Here is an 18880-nt window from a genome sequence, read left to right on the forward strand (position 1 = left end):
GGGATGGGCTGCTGAGCAGAGTGGTGTTGCTGTGTGCATTTTTCTTTCATTGTGCGTACAAGTTCAGTTGCACTATAATGTTTTGAGGAAGTATGACTTAAAAGCAGAGAAATTATGGAGAGTGCCTACAGTCAGAACTAGGTCTCTTTCTGTACTTTATAGCTGTGCTAAATTTTTAAAGTACATTCTCTTTATGAGCAGATAAACTGGCAGAAGAGATATTTTGAAGCCTGATAAAGTGCTGGCTTTGTTGTCACATGATCTAGGTTGCATTCCTGACACAGCCACTGTTTTTTTTATGTGGCCTTGGGTAAGTCTTGTCATCTCTGTGTTTCAGCTTCTTCCTTTGCAGAGGAGACAGAATAAAAGTAGCTAGATAGGTTTTATGCAATTGTGTTTTCATTCTTGGTTAAATGTGTGTAGAGCTGGAGACAGAATGAGAGACTCTATGCCCTGAATATGAGGGGATGTTAACTTTGACAGGCTACTGAATACCCTAAAAGTTGTGTAAACCACATATCTAAAAGTCATGTAAACCACATCCAGCTCTGGATTCAACTCACTGCTTTAGTCCGTGTGGGTTTTTTCCTTTTTTCCTGACTTGTACAGAAACAGGCTGACATTTAGAAAGTGGTTCATTATTGTTTCCTTTTGGCGTTTCTATGGATTATGTAATATAAAATCAGTGCCATTTTTTTCTTCCAAACAAAGATGGAATGATATTCCAGGAAAGTATTTTTGTAAAAGTAGAGTTTCTAAAGTGTGCTGGACACTCCAACTCTGGTGTCTGAAATGTCATGTTCATGCTGATAGAAACAGCAGGCTTAGGAAACTTCATTTCCTCCTACAGCACTGCTGAGGCATTTTCCTCATGACTGGGAGAGACAATCTCTGAGATTGGGAGAGTTGGTCTGGTAAGATACAGCTGTTTCTTTCCTTGGTCTCATAAGTTCCTCTCAAGAGCACCAGTGAAATAACATGATCAAAACTAAATGTCTCACAAGTTGGCTGGTTCTCCATTATGAATTCAGGAGTGTACACAATCCATTTTTGATGTTATGAAAACAAATGTTGAATAACCATTAGATGGAAAAAATTTTCCTAGAAAGTGGAAAAGAAAGGGGTTCATTCAGTCCTGTCCCTTGCTGCTATACAGCAGTGTCAAAACTTTATGAACAGATGCTCTGTAGTGTGCCTGGTAGATTAGGTCATTTCAAAACCTCAAAGCTCCAATGGGTGGAAACCTTTACATTTCCAGCTGAAGTTTATACATCAGCAGTTTTTAGCCACTTGGTTCTGCATAAATAAAGTGTTATTGCTATTTAAGCTGAAATAGCTGTTTATTTCAACTTTCCTGTATTTTTATTTTAACTTAAGAAGGTGGGCACTTTTAGCCTCCAAGACATGCTGGTCTTCCCATTTTTCTGGTCATCCAGTGTGCTTCTCTCCATCCGCTCTAACTTCTGTTGATTCTAGTTGACTCTGGGTGTTCAGGGCTGTGTACAGTGTTCTGTATGAAGATCTATCAACACTGCATACAAAGGCATAAATACCTTTGGATTTCTACTGACCATTATTTTTGTGATTCATCACAGATTTGCATCTGTGACATCTACAACATGCATCTGTCTTTCTCACATCTGTAAAATACTTGTGTGTTTGTATATGTCACCAGCTGCTTGCTTTCATCATTTCTCATGGTAAGTCCTCAGCTTATCCAGATATCCATAGAATGGTTTGGAAGGAACCTTTAAAGGTCATCTAGTCCAACTCCCTCTATCATTAATGTCTTCAAATAGATTGGGTTGCTCAGAGTCCTGTCCAATCTGATCTTGAATATTTCCAGGGATCTGGAACATTTACAAGCTGTGTCTCGTCTACCGTTCAGCATTATCTGATATTTTCTACTCTTAACTTTTATCCCATTTTTATTACCTTTGTTCTTGACTCCATCCAGTTTCCCAGGTAATGACATTCAAGTCCTGTTATGTGTTGATAATATCTTTCTATTTTCAGTCACCACAATTTTTGGATAGGCTCTTAATTCCTATGCCTCTCTGAATATGATCCCATCCACAGATTGCTCTTGCCTTCTCAGTCAGAGGATATAATAATTTTATTCTTCAACTAAGTTTTTGGTACTATATCCAAATCGGTGCATTTCCATGTTAGATACATGCATTCTACTCTCTTTTCTCTGTTTAAAATATATTTATAAGGGATTGTAGTATGAGCTACCTTTGGTGAGCCTGTGTTGCTTTTTTTTTCAGTTGTCATTTATCTTAGTTTTCCAGTTATTTTTAGACTGGTTTCTTGAGAGAATGAAGCTTATGTGGTCACACTGTCCATTTCGCATCCTAATTGTCTTCTCATGGTAACTTTTGAACTGTGAAATTTCAAACAATCTTGACAGAGGACTAGATGCTTGGAAAAAAAAAACAAGTTCCAAAAAACAGAAATATATTTCCAAATACTGAAAATAATTGATGTAAATAATAGGGACTCTAAGCCAAATTAGTGTCTATACTGAACAGAAACCTTTTCAAGAAAAAGCTTAGAGAGCAGAGAGCTGATACAAAGAGGAGGCCAGGACAGAAATGCCCAGCTGTGATAAAAGCTTCTTTAATAAGAGCTTGTGCTTTCTTTGATTCTGGAAACTCCAGAAATGGGGAGCAAAGCTGGAGGAGAGGAGTCCTTGTTTAGCCACTTGCCTTATTGGATAGCCAGCCATAAGACTAAGGAATACAACTCCCAAATCTCAGCAGAGTGACTTTACCCCCATGTGCTTCTGCCTGTAGTTGTGAACAGCACGTGTCCCCCTAGAAGATTCCTGCGTGGGGAACCACAAGGTTCTGCAGCTGCCAGTATGTATTTTCTGAAGTGATGGATCATCTTTTGGCAGGTTAAAAACCGTGTCCTGAGACAGGATAAGTAAAAAAATGTTATTTCATGCAGATCTGTGGCTCTTCCCCCTTTTCTTTCTGCCCCCCTCCACTTGCATAGAGCAGAGGCTTTGCTTTGTATCTAAGACTTTGTATCTAAGACTTTGTATCTAATGAAGTAATGCAGATACTTGGCTCTGTTCAAAGAGCAATGAATTAAACAGTTTCTTGAGTCCCTTCCCGTCCTATTATTGGTGGTTTTGCTGTTGTGATTAAAATGCTGTTAGGGTATGTAGTGGGAAAAAATGGTATTTTATCACTGAGCAATGCTGTGGTGACTTGATGGTGATACTGGGACTGTGCAGTGGAAAAGTGCTGGTTCTATGGTAAAATTAGTAATTATTTTAAATACAGACACATTACTCTAGACAGCCATGTAAATTACTTTTTGAGAGGAAATAATAGTTTACTGTCAGCATTTCAGTTAGAAATGTGAACTTCTTTAAAAATCTCAGAACATCCAGCTCATGAGTACTTAATTTAAAAAATCAATTTGTCTCCCCCTTTGCTTTTCTTTGTGTGAAGACTTCTGAGAAGAAAAGATGGAGGGATGACTTTAGCAATCTGAATATACCTACCCCACCCTGGATGAAAATAATTCTTTTCTGAAATGCAACTTGCCTGTTAAGCTCCTGATTTCAGACTCTCTCTCTCTTGCATCATCACATCCTCATGCCATGTTCAGGATAACAAAAACATGCAGAATCAGGTCCTTCTCAAAGTGTATTGTGAATTATTAATCTTCTATTTGCACCACACTTGGGATTACAGAGTGCTTGGCGCTTGCTAGCAGCATCTAAACAACTTTATTGTGTGATACTGGCTTCACAGTCTTTTCCAGTGCTTGTGTGTAGCTGAGTGTGCCCCAAAGGATGACACCCAGGCTTCAACCATGCACCTGGTCAGGCTGAGGTGGGACTCTGCTCTGGTGACTGGTGCTGCCAAAACTTGCACCTCTGAGCTGCATGGGAGCAGGACTCTGCAGCTGGGAGCTCAGCTGAGGAGTGAAGGTCATGTAGCCAAAACTGGAGAAATAAAAATGAGTTTGAACAGGACCGTGAGGAGCTTGAAAATGGGAACTTGAAAGTGGTGAGGTTTCAGGCACTGAATGTGAAAATATCCCTGTAAAACTGACCTATCAACAAATGAGAAGCTATATACAAACTCACCTATTTTGGGCACTGTAAAAGAACTTTTAGTTTAAATAAGACATTCAAAAATATTTCCTGTGTGTCATAGAAACTCTTCCTGTAAAGATACTCTGCAAAAGTGTTTTGAAGTATTTTTTTAATAAGATATTAGGACAAAGTCTGTATAAATTTTGCTTTTAAAGTTTGAATTTTGTACTTGGCTGTTTTGTATGGTTACTATTTATAGTTGTGATAGAATGTATGCCTAATCTGGGTATTAATTCCATAGGTTATTTGGGGATTAGTAACACATGGATGTATGGCTCAAATGGGATCATATTTCCTGATGGACTCTGTAGTGTGCCCGTAGAAACAACGAAGCATGAGAGGAGTTGGTTCTTTGGGACCACTGGGTTTTCTTTATGCTGTGTGTATTGTGCTTCTTTATTTCTCTCATTTGAAAACTCTCGTATAAAGCTTTTTTTTAATTGCAAATTTTGGAGAATAATGGGATTGAAGTGGTATTTGTGTTTATTTATGTTTTCACAACTAATCGTACAAATGTGTGTGTGGGAGAATTGTGATTTTTTTTCTTTTGCTGTGGAAGGAGATGTAAGTTTGAGATTATTTTTTGCTTTTTGGTTTGTTTTTTTTTTTCCCTTTTACCTCTTTTTTATTGTACAGACGGGAATGCAGTCCAGAACAGTGCTGAGCTTCTAACCAGAACATATTCCCATCTGTAGTCAGTCATTGACTTCAACAGATCTTTGTATTGGACCCTCAGCAAAACCCATAAGAATTCACAGCCTAAGCAGAAACTGAGCTGCTTGGTTTCTTTCGTATATAAATACAGTGATGTAGTATTTGCCTTTCAAACCATACAGAAGAAGAATGTTTTAAATTAAACAAACGGAGCATTTTCATTAAAATGCTCAGTCTGTCACTTCAATGTCATGAATAAGTTTGTGTTTATATTTTGGCCTGATCCTCTGTTTATTTAACTCAGGAATGTTCTACACAAGTGAGATCTGACCCACAGATTCTTGAAGTCTGTCAGACTTAAGGGCATAATTAAACTGTTTCCTCTCAAGGTACCCCAGGCTGACAAAACAAAGCAACTGAAGGAGAGATGGCAGAGAAGCTGGGACTCCAATTTGCAATGCTTTCTTGAAACAAAGGGTGCTTTTGGTGTGCTGGCACGTACAGTTGGTTTTCTGCACTGTGATGGAGCTGGTGAAGTCTGACAGAAGCCCATATGTGAAATCTAGTGGAGCTTGCCAGATGTGCATTGTCCAAAATACATTGGACGTAGGCATGGACTTGCTGGAGTGCTGACCTGTAGGTCAGAGCTTCCTGCAGGGAGCATCCAGCTCCTGTGTAGGTGCTGAGTAGTTGCTTTTTGTGTTCTAATGGTGCCTTGAGAATCCTCAATGAACTTGCAAGACCTACACATCAGAACTTTCACTGCTCCACTGGGTGGCTGAAGCAAAGTGTAGTGCCTGAGGTGCAACCTTGGCTTGTTCATAGTGTCTTTGTGTGTTTTTATTGCATTTTTGTATAAATCTTAAAATCTGTTTTTGCTTGTTGTTTGATTTAAGGCAGTCCTCTTCTATCCTGAAGGAAGAAATCCAGGTGAAGGAAGACCATGCCTTTGTTTAGTAAATCGCACAAAAATCCTGCTGAGATTGTGAAAGTTCTGAAAGAAAACATGGCCATCTTGGAAAAACAAGAAAAAAAGACAGACAAGGTATGAGGTAACGTTGTAGAAGACCAATAAGGTTTTTATGCTGGGAGAACAGCAGAGTAAAGGGAATAACATTGTGTTTGGTCACGCTCTGATTCTGCGAATGCTTGCCTGTGGATGTAGCTGTGTGTTTGAATGGTTCTGCTGAAATCAGGGGGCTTTTGCATAAAAAAATACATAAAATCTGGGGGTCAGACAGAAAATGCTGACATCCAGGAGCCTCAGCCAAAACAAAAGGTGATCTTCCACTACTTCAAACAGTAATGAATCTTGCAAAACAGCTTGGAAGGCTGTGTGAAAACTATTGTACTGTTAATGGTGTTTGCAGGATAACAAATGAGTTGGCAATTAATGTGTATGTACTCACAGAGAAAAACTCTACTTCTGATGCACACTGTTCCCAGAAGCCAGGAAAGCTGTATGTGTCCAGATGTATATAAAAGAGATCTCACTCTCTACATCCTTTCTTATGTTCTGGGTGTCAGTGCTTCCTAAAAGAGCTGTGCTACTCATTTTCTATTTATAGTGCTAGGCTTTTGCTAATATTACTGCTCTCTTCTAATTCCATGACACAGACTCGAGTTACTTTTGCTGCTTTCCAGTCACCACTTAATAGGTACTTCCCAGCACACAAATTGCTCCCAGTTAGGAATTCGCTTGCATAATTTTTTTTTAATTTTTTTTTTTTCATCTGAGACTCTGGCCCTCTACACTCTTGCTGTAGTAGAAGTGTATGGTTTTCGTTAACAACAGACTAACTTTAGGTTAAAAGTGATTCTCAGTGGAAGCAGAAATAGCTGGTAAGGGATACTAATACATTTTCTGTGGAGCCAATGTTTGCATGCATGCATGTTGTGCTTCCCCCACCTTGTGCGGGAAGTTGTATGAAAACAATCCCAACCCAAAAAGTAGGCATGGAGCCCTTTGCACCTGTAGTGAAATCCTCTTGAAACTTTTGGTTCAAAGCAAGTAGCTCAGAGTGTGTTAATTACGTAAGGTAAGTCACATGGATTTCTGGGAGGTCTCTAGTATTTGATGTTTCATTCTGAAATACCTTCAGTAACCTGAGAACTGAGAGAATTTGGCTCTGAACTAAAACATAAAATAAGTAACAAAATAAATCAACAGAATCTGTTCTGCCTTGCTGAATTCATCCTTTGGAGCCTGATTAAAGAAGACTTTCAAAGGAGAAGCTCCATACTTGGGTTTCTTTTCGATCTGCTTTGCAGAGTGACTCCTCAGGGTTGTGGTTTTGAGAATTTTTGGCTTTGAGGTGGTTTGTATATTTGGGTGTCAGTGACAAGGAGAAATTCAGACTTCTTAGAAAATTGAGCACTCAATGTAAATTTTTCATGAGAGTCAGAACAGCTGGTGTGTGTTTTCTTCACAGAGCAAAAGATACAGAATGTTTCCCTGGCGTATTAGAATGGAAACAGCTCATGAACTCAATGGTGCCAATTGTACAGGAAGAGGCTGATTTTCACTTAGTTTTTGTGTCCTTCATTGCTAAGGGGTAGAGGCTGTTCCCGGGGTGAATGTGGGTGATTGGGAGAGAGGAGAGAGAGGGACAAGGCAGTCCCTTCAACAGCAAGACAGAAGGTGAGGAAAGCCTTTTTTTGCATTGGTTTAAGCTTATGTGGCCTGTTGACTCAGGGCTTTGTACTGTAATGTCAAGAAAGCCCATAGCGTCCTTTTCCTTGCAGAAGGAAAGGTTAGAGACTCCTTGGCAGTTCTGCCTTTCATCTAAACTGTTCTACTGAGCTGTCCTGAAATAGATACCTGCTAAAGAAAATAGCTAAATTTATTCTCCTGAGTTTATGGAAGTAAATAATTAGGACTATCTTTACTACTGAGATGATGATAAACTTCAAAAACTGGCAGGAAAAAGAGCTCTTGTAAAACCACCCAGCCCAATCACACCTGCTGCTATCCATTCAGGTTTGTGAACATAGTAATGCCATTTCTGACTGTTGTTTGCAGTTTGAGTTGAAGGAGAAAAGACAATGGGAAGACTTTCAGTGGCCCACAGATTTTCAAAATATACTCAATAATGCTAATGAGTAATGTCTTTTCATGAGAAAGATTGGAGAAATGCAACAGAAAACAAAAGCAAAGAGAAACAAAGCACATTGCTGTAGTCTGTGCTCTTGAAAACCTAGCAAGGTTTTTGACTTTACCTCCAAATTGATTTCTGGAGGGAGAAGAAATTTGCCAAACTTTATTTAAAGGGCCTAGAGGTTTAGTTACTGCAAGAGCTAGAGACCCTGGATGTCTCAGAGCTGGGTTTGGACCCTGTAGGCCCGTGACCTGAGAAGTTTGCAACTCAGGGCTGTCCAATTTTTCAGATTTCTAGCTCCTAGTCTGCTGTAAGAACTAAAAGGGTACTGTTATGCCTCACCATAAAGCCAAGGTTCCCAGCACTTCCAGGGTACAACTCCAGAGCATCCCTGATTTTGCGTGCAAAGTAGTTTCCAACTAGGACTTGCTTCAGATGCTTAAACAAGAAGATTTATCCTGTGACCATGAAGCTCTTATTGTAGCACAGCCAGTGTGGTATGTGGGTTGAGGCAGCTAAAAGTTGCTAATACAGGCAGAATTGGCAGAGAAGTGGGGCAAAGCCTGAATTAACTGCAGGGCTGGCAGAGAACCTCCTTTCCTTTTCCAGCTGAGAAATCATGAGTATGAGGTGAAGATGCTGTAAGCAGCCAGGAGGGCACAAGGTCAGGCAGAGAGGGTCTTGATGCTTCTAATACGACTTTGTGCAATTTTTAAATAATGCAGAAAGGATCATTCCTGCCAAGCTATGCAGTGCACAGGTAGAGCAGCAGAGCAGTTAAGACTTTGCAGCAGAGCAGTTAAGAGTTCTCAGGTAATGGGAAGAGGGTGGGGGATATAACTTGACAGACAGGATGCAGAGAAGCCAGTTGTAAGTGTAAAGGAAATTATACATATTTTCTGCGGCATTTACACAGACACACATGATATACAGAGGTTTGCACTCTTTCTTCATGACGCTTTTTGTTACTCACGGAGTAGTACCCATTCAAGCTTTCACTAAACTCTATTGACTGCACTAGCATCTGTCTCCTTAGATAAGGATTGAATTTGACCCACTTTCTTCACGTGTCTAATTTTTTTAAAACTATTAATGTGCGTTGTGTTGCCATAGTGCTTTCTGATGCTTTTTAAACACTCCCAACTGAAAAACAGGCTAAGTTTTGATGTTTGGTTCTTACTTTTACACGTGGGCTTTCTTGTTTGTTTGCTTGCATGGATATATGCGTGCTTAAAGGTTTGCTATTTTTTCAGCTACATTTTGATGCTCGATAGACCACAGGTTGAGAAGTGCCAGCACATCTGGCTCCTTTTCCTCTGAAGTGCTCTTTCTAATACTTTGTTTCTACAATTTAAAAAAATAATATCTATTTTAAAGAAGGGATTGCAGCCCTGGCAAATTTAATGCAATAATTGGGAGATTATGTAGGGTAAGACAGAGCTGAAAAAGTGGACTAAAACGTTCTTTATCAACAATCCTTCTCTCTTCCAACATCTGAAATAAAATAAGGTGTTCTTGGAGCATATACAATTGCTGACATCGTGTTTGGGCTTTGATGTGGTGAAGAACAATTAATTAAGTTTTATTGCAGTATTGTATAAATGTCATTACAATTTAGTCTCAGTCATGTAGAATAAATCAGTCCTTGAATTCAATGAGAAATGCCTACTCTGGGACTACCTAGAAAAACAGGAAAGGATTTAAATACATAGGAAAGAAAGCCTTCAGAGCTTAGGCTCTCTTCTTTCTGGCACAAACTCCTATAGCATTTGGAGGATGCATGTAAATAGGGATGAAGAGAAGAGGAGCCATGATACCAAGAGGTCATATCTGTTGAACCTGAGGAAGAACGGACAGCGTGTGACACTCTGGTCACACTGCTTCATTTATTACTGGTGTGTCACCGTGTCTTTGTAATGGCTATTGTAAAGGAACATTGACAGGAAGGGTGCCTGATCAACCTCACAAAAAAAGGGGTGTGACACCCTGACTTCTCAAAGCCTTGTGTTCAGCTGCTGAGCCCAGTCAGCACAAAGCAGTGTGGGTGGCATCCAGTTTGTCACTGAAGGACGTCCTTGAGCACATCACCCTCCTGCTGCTAATCAAACACCTTCGGGTGCGGCAGCCTGACTCAGTGCCATCTGTGGTGCCTACAGGTTTGGTAACATTTTCTGAACCTGCCCTGCAGCAAAAGCCTTCCAAGTGTCACAGGCTTTTAATTTAGTGCAGCAAACTGATCCAAGGTTGGTTGAAACTTGGTCTAATCTTTGCATGTGGTCTAGATGGGCTGAAAGATTTGCAATTTCTGGTATAGCTGATCCAAGACAAGGGTTTATTGTGGAAAATGAACCCAAATGCATTAGAGCAGGTTCAGAGCACTGTGCTGAGTGCTTTCCTGTCAGGCAGAACTGCAGGCTGCGGTGCCTTTAGTCAGTGTTCAGAAGCATAGTGAAGCGAGATGTAAAAATAACCTGAAGTGTCTCGCTTCTGCCCCTTTCACTTAAATCTCTCTAACAAGACTGCTTGTTCAGGTAGGTCACTGCAGTCTGTCCTCTCTTTCATCTCCACATGCTGTAACAAATTTGGTGCTGTTCAGAAGGGTCAGAACAGCATTTTATTAAGGCTACAATTAAAAGACTTCAAGATATCTGGAACAAATACTTCTATCAATAAATCCTGCTTTTTTACATAGCTACAAGGAAGCCATTCCTGGCTGCTGTTCACCTTGCTGGCTGTTGCGTTGGTAAAGCTCTGGGGCCTGGTGTGTGAGATGAGGTGCAAGGTGCATGCGGAGGGCTCTGTGTGCATTTGCATGGAAGAACAGTTGTGTGACTGCCGGGAACGTGAATACCCATGGATGCGATTCTGCAGCTGCCAGAGCCAGTTGCAAAATTGCTTTTCATTTCATTGCTGCACACTGAAACCAAGGGAATGAGATAAGAAGGGTTTGGCACCCCTTCCCCCTAGCTCTGCGTGTCCTGGGGTTTTGTGGAGCGTTTCATGTTTCAGCTTCCCTGTTCTGCTAAGGCCCATTATTACTCTAGAGGTGGGAGAAACTCCAGATGTTATCAGGTTCTGGTGCCAAGAGTTTAAACCATTCTATTCTGGTTGCTTTTATTTTTTAAGGACTTTCAGAACCTTTAATTCTGTCTTAAGTGCAGGCTTAACAGTGGGAAAGGAATTTATGTTCAGGTGGGGCAAACCTGTCTTCTCCATTTGATCATACATCCTTCTAAAAGGCGTTTCCTTGCTGTGCTTGCTTGCCCAAATTGTCTTTGCCAGCTTCCTTGAGTACTAGTCCATAATGTTTTGCTAAATAACATACGTCGGGCCTCCTGATCCAAAATATCCACAATTTGTCCCTGTAGATCCAGTCAGCATGAAATTGCATAAAGAATAAGTCATTTGGGGTGATCCTGAAGTTACATGATTGTTTGATTCAGATTCTGCTAATGGTTTTTTTTTGGGAATCCTTACAGTTGCATGTAGAGAGAGCTACACTGGCACTGCTTTTTAGGAGAAAAATTGGTTTGGATCACACAGTGAGAATATTTTAAAACCAGATAAGACTGAATCAAGGAGCTTTATGCTTTTAGTTGCAATATATAGAATGGAGTACTGGCAGATCACTGAATCACACATTGGAGTATTTAACATTGCACTGGCAGACATCTCTGCGAGTTACTGTCTGCTGCTGTGCAAGGGAGAAACAGTTTATAGAGAGATTTTGGACCTGGTAATGTGCTAGGTACACAAACACAAACAATATGTGCCTATTTGTTATATTCTTATGGCTGTCCTCTCCACAGCCTATCCCACACTTGAAGATTAATCAGTATTTCAGGGAAGATTTTTTCCATAAAGAATTTCAGGGAAACATTTTTCTGTAAGCTCCTTTCTTTGTGTTATGTTCCCGTTACGTCAACAGTGACAAAACTTTGATGTGAGAGGAAAATAAGCCGAGACAACAATCTTCAGCTTATAAAATTTCTAGCTCTGGTTGAAGCTGTTGGTAGGTTTAGAAAGACACATAAATACTGACCAAAAATCAGCTTTATGAGGAGGGGATGTTGAACATGTTTATAATTTAATATAGAGAAGTTATGCAGGCTTATCTGTACTGTCTGTTTTCCATCTCCAAGGCTGTTGTAGATCATCTAGTCCAGTAGGGTTGGCAGAGTAACTCAAGGATTGTTAGATTTCAACATTTACATAAAGTCTTGTCTTTCAAAATGGACCCAAAAATCTCTTCTGGGTTGATGGTCATTACAAACTATACTCTGTGGATGCAGAGTCAGTTCTTATTGGAAGGAGACTTGTTGGAAAGACCAGAAACTTGGCTTAGGAGGTTGAGATCCTGACATCTGTGCAGGAACAGCAGTGCAAACACTAAACTTGTGCGTGTGCCGGGAATCAGTCTGTGTGTCATTCTCACTTTTTTGTCCCTACCTGCAACTTTTGACTGTCCAAAGTTCAGCATATCCCACTTTTGACATTAGTATGTCTATGTATAAGCTGTTCTGTTGAGGATTGTGTGTTTAATTGTCTCCTTTCCTCCTTTCTTCCTCTCTATTCACAAGAGCCTGTCTAAATATAACAGCATAAAATAAATTCAGTCATGATGGAAAGGACTTGTACCTAGAGGACAAAAGGAAAATCTGCTGGAAATAAGATTGTGCCTAATTGCAAGAGTGAGGCAAATGTCTGAAATGCTTTGATATGTCATGAAATTATTTCTTTTACATTGTAACTTCTGCTGGAGTGTTGGTTGCAGCACTTTGCTATTGCTGCTCTTGCTACTGATGGAAAAAAAAAGTAGCATGGAAGTCATAGTAGACTTAGGGGTTTCTAGAGAATCTTTTTTATTTTTTTGTCACTGAAATTCCGTTTGTGGCACTGCTGGGGGGAGGACGTCTTGCTGAGGCTTTTTGTTGGTTTTTGCAATTTTTCCTAAAGAGGCTCAGGACTGGTCTGACTTCTTATGCAGATATGTTTTTATGTATTTTCCATGTATTTGAGTGAATGAATGTGCTTTGTTGTTTGTTTTGGAGTGATGTTGGGTCTTTGGATCTTGGAATGTCTTTTTTCTCTGGGTATTAAGAAAGTTTCCATCCTAGAAACAGTGCTTATTTACTTAAAGTATTATTCTAAAATTGCTGTGAGATTAAGTGGAAATGTCAAAATGGAGGCTGTTAATTTAAGAATCTGTGTTTGGGATTGTGGTTTTCCTCCAGACATATTGTGAGGGATATCCACTGAGGAGTGGTCCTTAGATTTGACTGTGAATAACTTTTGGTGGAGAGTTGCACATCAAAACACAGACCATGGAGAGGCTATGAAGGGGGAGGAAATGACACATGAAATCTAAATTGTGTGTGGAAAAGCTGAAGAGACGAGTGGATGGAATGGCAAGTGAGTAGAGAAATGCAGCTCTGGTGGCCACTTCTGCCTACCAGCACTAGTGTTCTATGTTTCATTTTCTCACACAGCACTTTTTGGCCTCCTTTTTGAGAATTAAACCTGAAGCTGAGTCCTGCAGACCTTTTTTCTACATATCAGAAAGGAGTACTAGTACTTGAAAGAAAAGTTATTAGCGTTTTTTTTTAACTACAGAATGCCAGAGATACTCACACCCAGCCCAGCAGAAAGGGTGGAAAGCCAAGAATGTGTGGGCTTTGCCTTTGAAATGAAAATATTTCCCTAGCTCTTATAAAGATTTGGAGCTTTAGTTTCTAAGATAGAGCCCGTGTTGTTAATCCCATCTGTACTCTGTGGGATATCTCAAGTGACACACGACTAACATTTGAGGTAAAAATAGGCTCTTTTGCTGAGTGATGGTGAGGAGCATCAAGACTTCTGCTGTTAGAAGCTATCACACAGTCATGCTCATTTGCACTTTGCTCATGCTGGCATATCTCAAACAGCAGAAAACTGCAAGTAGGTACAAAAAGATTGGAGGAGAGCAGTTCTTTATGCTGTGCAAAATCAATGCTTAAATCTTACAGGTAGTTGCAATGTAAAAGTAGCTTTTTACTGTGGTTGGTTTTGTTTTTGGTTTTTCTTAGGCCTTCTAAGTTTTTTGTATCATTTTTATTCACTAATGTGAATAAAATCTGTGATTGAAAATGTTGGGAGATCAGCAGCAGGTGAGAGATGCCTCTTCAGAGCACTATGGGGTTTTGTTATGCAGATTGATGGGTGGTATTTGAAAACCTGATGATTTTCTTTTCAATAAATGTGAGCGATATATAGAAATTATTGATGTGGCTTTGAACATCCATTCATTTCCAGTTAGCTTTTACAAATCACCATTGCGCTTTCTGTGTTTGTCTTGATTTTTTTTTTCACCTGCTCTGCTAACAAAAGGCTAACTTCAAGTTAAGGTTTTTCAAAGATGTGAAATGCTGTCCTGTCTTCAGCATCCTGCCTGTCAGTTTGCTGTCATTTTCTCAGCTTTGCTTTCAAACCTGTTCCTTACTTCCTTCCTACTCCCTGCCAAACAATCCAGTTGGCCTTGCTGCAGGTCATGTGTGTATTAAATATAACCCAACCCAGAAGGAGCCGTTGCCTCCGTAGCCCCATGGCTAGAGCAGGCGGGATTTACAGCACACACATCCACATGAAAAGAAATTACTCCTATCCTCCACAGAGTCTTTATTTGTTCAAAGTGGAGCAAAGGTGTGAGGAGAGCATGAGCCAGAGCTGCCATGCTGCAGCCAGTGGTCCTTTTCCTTGGGAATGGGCATTATCACTCACATCTGATTGTGACCTGCTGACTGCATGAATGCTGAGCTGTTACCTGTTTACAGGCGTGTCTCTTTCCTTTCCCTGTTGTAATTCTGCTGGTCAAGATACTTTGTAAGGTAATTCTGATTCATCCTCTACATTAGGTACCTGAAACATTGCACAGGATTATTATACTCTAGATGGGAGCAAAAGATGTGAAAGATCTATTTTACTTCACTTGGTGGCAGCTGTGGAGCTTTACTAAAGCAAATTGTTTCATTTAAATTTCTCAACCTGAGACTGAAGTGCCCGTGCGCTCAGTGAACAAATCCCTTGTGGAAGATGCTGGCTCAAACCACACCTGATGAGGAGAAATAGGGGGTGGCAATGCAAAGCTGTGAAGCTTTGGCTGGGATAAAGTGGATTTTTTCCCGAGTAGCTGGTAAAGTGCTGTGTTTGGAATTTAGGATAAGAATGACTTTGATAACACTCTGATGTTTTAGTTGCTGCTGAGCAGGGCTTACACTAAGTCAAGGCCTTTTCTGCTCTTCAGCCCACCCCACCAGCGAGTGGGCTGGGGACACGAGAAGCTGGGAGGAGACAGAGCTGGAGCAGCTGACCCCAGTGGGCCAAAGGGATATTCCATACCACATGGCATTATGCTCAGTACTTAATGCTGGGGGGAAAGCTGGCCCAGGGCTGCTGCTCAGGAACTGGCTGGACATTGGGTGCTGAGCAATTGCATTGTGCATCACTTGGTGTTTATTATTGTTATTGTTGCTGTTATTGCTACTATTTCTTCCTTTTCTATCCTATTAGGCTATCTTTATCTCAACCTAAAAATTTATTTCCTCCCCCCAGTTCCTTACCCCATCCTGCCGAGGGAGAGTGAGCAAGTGTGGTGTTCAGCTGCCTGCTGGGTTAAGCAGTGCCACAGGGCTGCGAGGATTTATTTGGGTTCCCAGCAGAGCAGCTGGGACAGCCCATCAGGAAGCAGTGGATGGGGAGGCAGCCCAGCAGCCACCCCTCTGGTGGGAGCAGCCACCTGCTTTGGTACCTTCATCTGGCACCTCTTGCCCCAAGTGTGCCATGGAGCCCACTGGGGTGGACAGGGGAGCAACAGTGAAATTGCTGCTGCCTCTGCAGGGCTGTGCCTGCCTCCAAACCTCTTAAAGGATCTTGCTGGCACTGGTTGGTAATTGCTCTCTTGGCCCTATTTTATGCCCATGGTCTGTAAATGGTGGTATGTCATGTGTAAATTGAATTTTTCCTGTGTACGGCCTGCAGGGTGCAGTATGGATGCTCCAGCCTCCATGATTACCTAAAATTATGATATCATTTTGCAATAGATAATGATCATTGTAAGTACATTTAGAAATATTTGTTTTGGAATGCATGTATTTTAAAAGAACACCCTTTTTTCTTTCCTGTTTCATTTTTTAAACAAACCCCATTATCTGCTGGTGAAAAGGCATCGGAGGAAGTGTCAAAATCTCTGCAAGCAATGAAAGAAATTCTGTGTGGGACCACAGACAAAGAGCCACCCACAGAAATCGTGGCCCAGCTGGCACAAGAGCTCTACAACAGTGGCCTTCTAGTGACACTTATTGCCAACCTGCAGCTGATAGATTTTGAGGTAGGTCAGCATCCATAAACTTTTTTTCATCTCCTTGATCTTGGTGTTGTCAGTGACTACAGCCATATTTTTCTGAAGTCTAAATAATTTCATTGCATTCAAAACTCTTTTCCACAGGCTGAAGAAAGCTGCTGCTCTAGATTGGTTGGTGTCCTGAAAGACATGCTCATACACTGGCAGTAAATCTGATTTTTTAAAATTTAAAACAAAAACAATAAAAAAATATTTCCATGTGTATCCAAACAAGACAGGACATGGTGCTGGAAATACTGTCTCGGACTAACCTTGTAAACTGCAGGGATGATCTTTGGGATACTGCAGCTAGAGCTACCTGCTGTCTCTGAAGAGGGTCCAATTTAGAAAGGGTTCAGGGACATGTAAGAAAAATAAATGGAACATGGGGAATTTCACGTGACTGCTTTTAGAGTGCCATGATTTCTGTGGCTCCTGGGCACAGGTGATTCCTCACAAGTGTCCGACCACCAGCACCCAGCGACCAGGAGCCAAACCTCCACCACTGAAGTCTGGAACAGGAGCAGTACCCAATGTACAGGCAGCTGCTGGAGAGAAAAATCGGTTTCTCAAAGAGATCTGATGCTCTCAGAGACACCTTTTGTGGGAGTCATGTGTAGAAGTTATTCTCTTTCCATATTATAAATGAATGAAAGGGAGGAAAATGGGTGATTTCACCCCATACCAGCAGTAAATCCAGGATCAAGGACTGATTTATTTACTTTGTATTAATTTTTGAAAAAGGAATTTATCAGCTATTGAATTTTTTAGTGGAATTCTCTCACTTTTGGCTCAGGTCTGAAGTTCAGAAAGGTTTTTTTTAATGCTTTGTCTTCTCTGTGCCTCCTCTGGTTGCTGTTAAATGTCTAATTACAAAAATACTCAAAGCTCAACAGCCCAAGCTCTTAAAAAAACCTTTGAGAAAAATGGAGAAGAGGGGAGGAGAAGATACTCTAAGCACAGAAGGGACACTTGTGAATTTTTTTAATTACATGACAGTCTGTATTGCTTCTGCCAGAAAAAAAATCTGTATCAACATATTGAACATACAGTCTTTAAAAGCAAGCACTGGATGAAATACCTAATCTGTTGTTGAATTTCTGTTATTACAAACAATTTTCATAATTCTTATTGCAAAATCTATTTTTTTATTAATTGCAAAAGCTTTCCAATCATTTAGCCAAGCTGTTATACATGTTCTTTGGACAAAGCACTAGAAACCAAATGTCACTGAACAAGAGGACAGTAAGAGCATATGCTACTTTGTCTTCATGTCTTCCCACTGACTTTTCCAGTTTATCAATTTTTCTGTTTCCATTTTGTTACATTGGTGGCCACAGCTGGTATTTAAGTTGCTTCATCAAACAAGCAATTTCATCGCACTATAACACGCGAGTTAATTTTTTGATCCGTATGTAATGGTAAAAAGCAAATCATAAACTACTGAAAATCTGATTTCTGAAGGCAATAATGTTACTTTGCTTTGTCCTGACTCCCTGTGTCCTCCTCAGCAACCCTGCTGCCCACTTTGATCCCAGTTTTTCACAACTAAACTTCCCTTTGAAGATGTGTTTTCAAAGACGGTGTAGGGGAGGCTTTTATCACACATCCATCGAAGACACAGGTTTATTGCTTCTGCCACTCAACAAACAAGATATAATTTAAGTGATGATATTGTTATGAAGCATTAAAGCCAGGTTTCGGCAGAAGCCCAGAATCAAGATCAGACTGGATTTTCAGAAATTTAAAATATGAAATTTATTTTTGAACTTTAAAGAACTGAGGCAAATGTCCAAAGAATAGAAGTCAACTAAAAATGTAGATATTACTGTGTGTAAGCCTAAAGGTTTACAAACTGTAAAGCCCCTAAAATAGGCAGTAAGTAACTACAAGCCCAGGACTGGTGATTTTATAATCTTTCCCCTACTTTGCCTTGAAACAGGGGGTAAATTATGGTATAAGTATTATATAATTTTTTATTTATATAATGCATCCTTGGCAGGTTTTTTTTTGTTCTTGTCTAGCCACTTTCTCTTCATGCTGCCTTATCTTGTGTTTCAGTGGCCTTATGTATTTCATTATAAGGCAAAATTCAATTGCAGATCCAAGTAAGGAGTGTTTCAAGAGCACTCCTACAATTTTAATGTATGTCAGGTGGTGAGGGAAATCGGTCATGGGTCCCTCCTATTTGCCTCCCTTCCCTCCTGGAGAACCCATGGAGATCAACTCTGGCTTTCACTATCACTGATCTCTAGAAAATTAGCTATAATTGAATACATATATCTCTATATCTCGATCTCTATCTATATCTCTATATCTATATCATCTATATCTATATCTATATCATCTATATCTATATCTAATCTATATCTATATCTATATCTATATCTATATCATCTATATCTATATCTATATCTATATCTATATCATCTCCTCTGTGCTCATGGATATTTTGCTGTAATGCACACAGTATTAAGCAACTAATAAAAAATTTGGCATAGCAGAGGGGATCACTTAATTTCTGGCCATCTTTACCTCAGCCTTTCAACAGCTCTTCTTTGTCTGAATTGTTTTCATCTTGCAGTAACTGCTGAAGCCCGTGGGGATCACGGGATTCCAGGCATATGATATGGG

The 18880-nt window shown here is 40.2% G+C and overlaps 1 protein-coding gene and 1 long non-coding RNA gene across 3 annotated transcripts in view; one reads left to right on the plus strand and one right to left on the minus strand.

The window, feature by feature from the left end:
* CAB39L (calcium binding protein 39 like) overlaps positions 1 to 18880 on the plus strand; it is a 59632-nt gene that overhangs the window by 19776 nt on the left and 20976 nt on the right. For both annotated transcript variants that reach the window (XM_068182145.1, XM_068182146.1), the window contains 2 exons: positions 5671 to 5819; positions 16070 to 16234. In XM_068182145.1, the coding sequence (XP_068038246.1) occupies positions 5718 to 5819; positions 16070 to 16234 (267 nt within the window). In that variant the 5' untranslated portion in view covers positions 5671 to 5717. The remainder of the gene's footprint in view (positions 1 to 5670; positions 5820 to 16069; positions 16235 to 18880) is intronic.
* LOC137469434 (uncharacterized) lies at positions 7417 to 13292 on the minus strand. The gene is made up of 2 exons (XR_010996506.1): positions 9690 to 13292; positions 7417 to 7582 (listed from the first exon to the last, which is right to left on the minus strand). It is a non-coding gene; the product is annotated as an uncharacterized lncRNA (long non-coding RNA).

The sequence above is a fragment of the Anomalospiza imberbis genome, chromosome 2, assembly GCF_031753505.1.
Source record: "Anomalospiza imberbis isolate Cuckoo-Finch-1a 21T00152 chromosome 2, ASM3175350v1, whole genome shotgun sequence".
Classification (NCBI taxonomy): Eukaryota; Metazoa; Chordata; class Aves; order Passeriformes; family Viduidae; genus Anomalospiza; species Anomalospiza imberbis.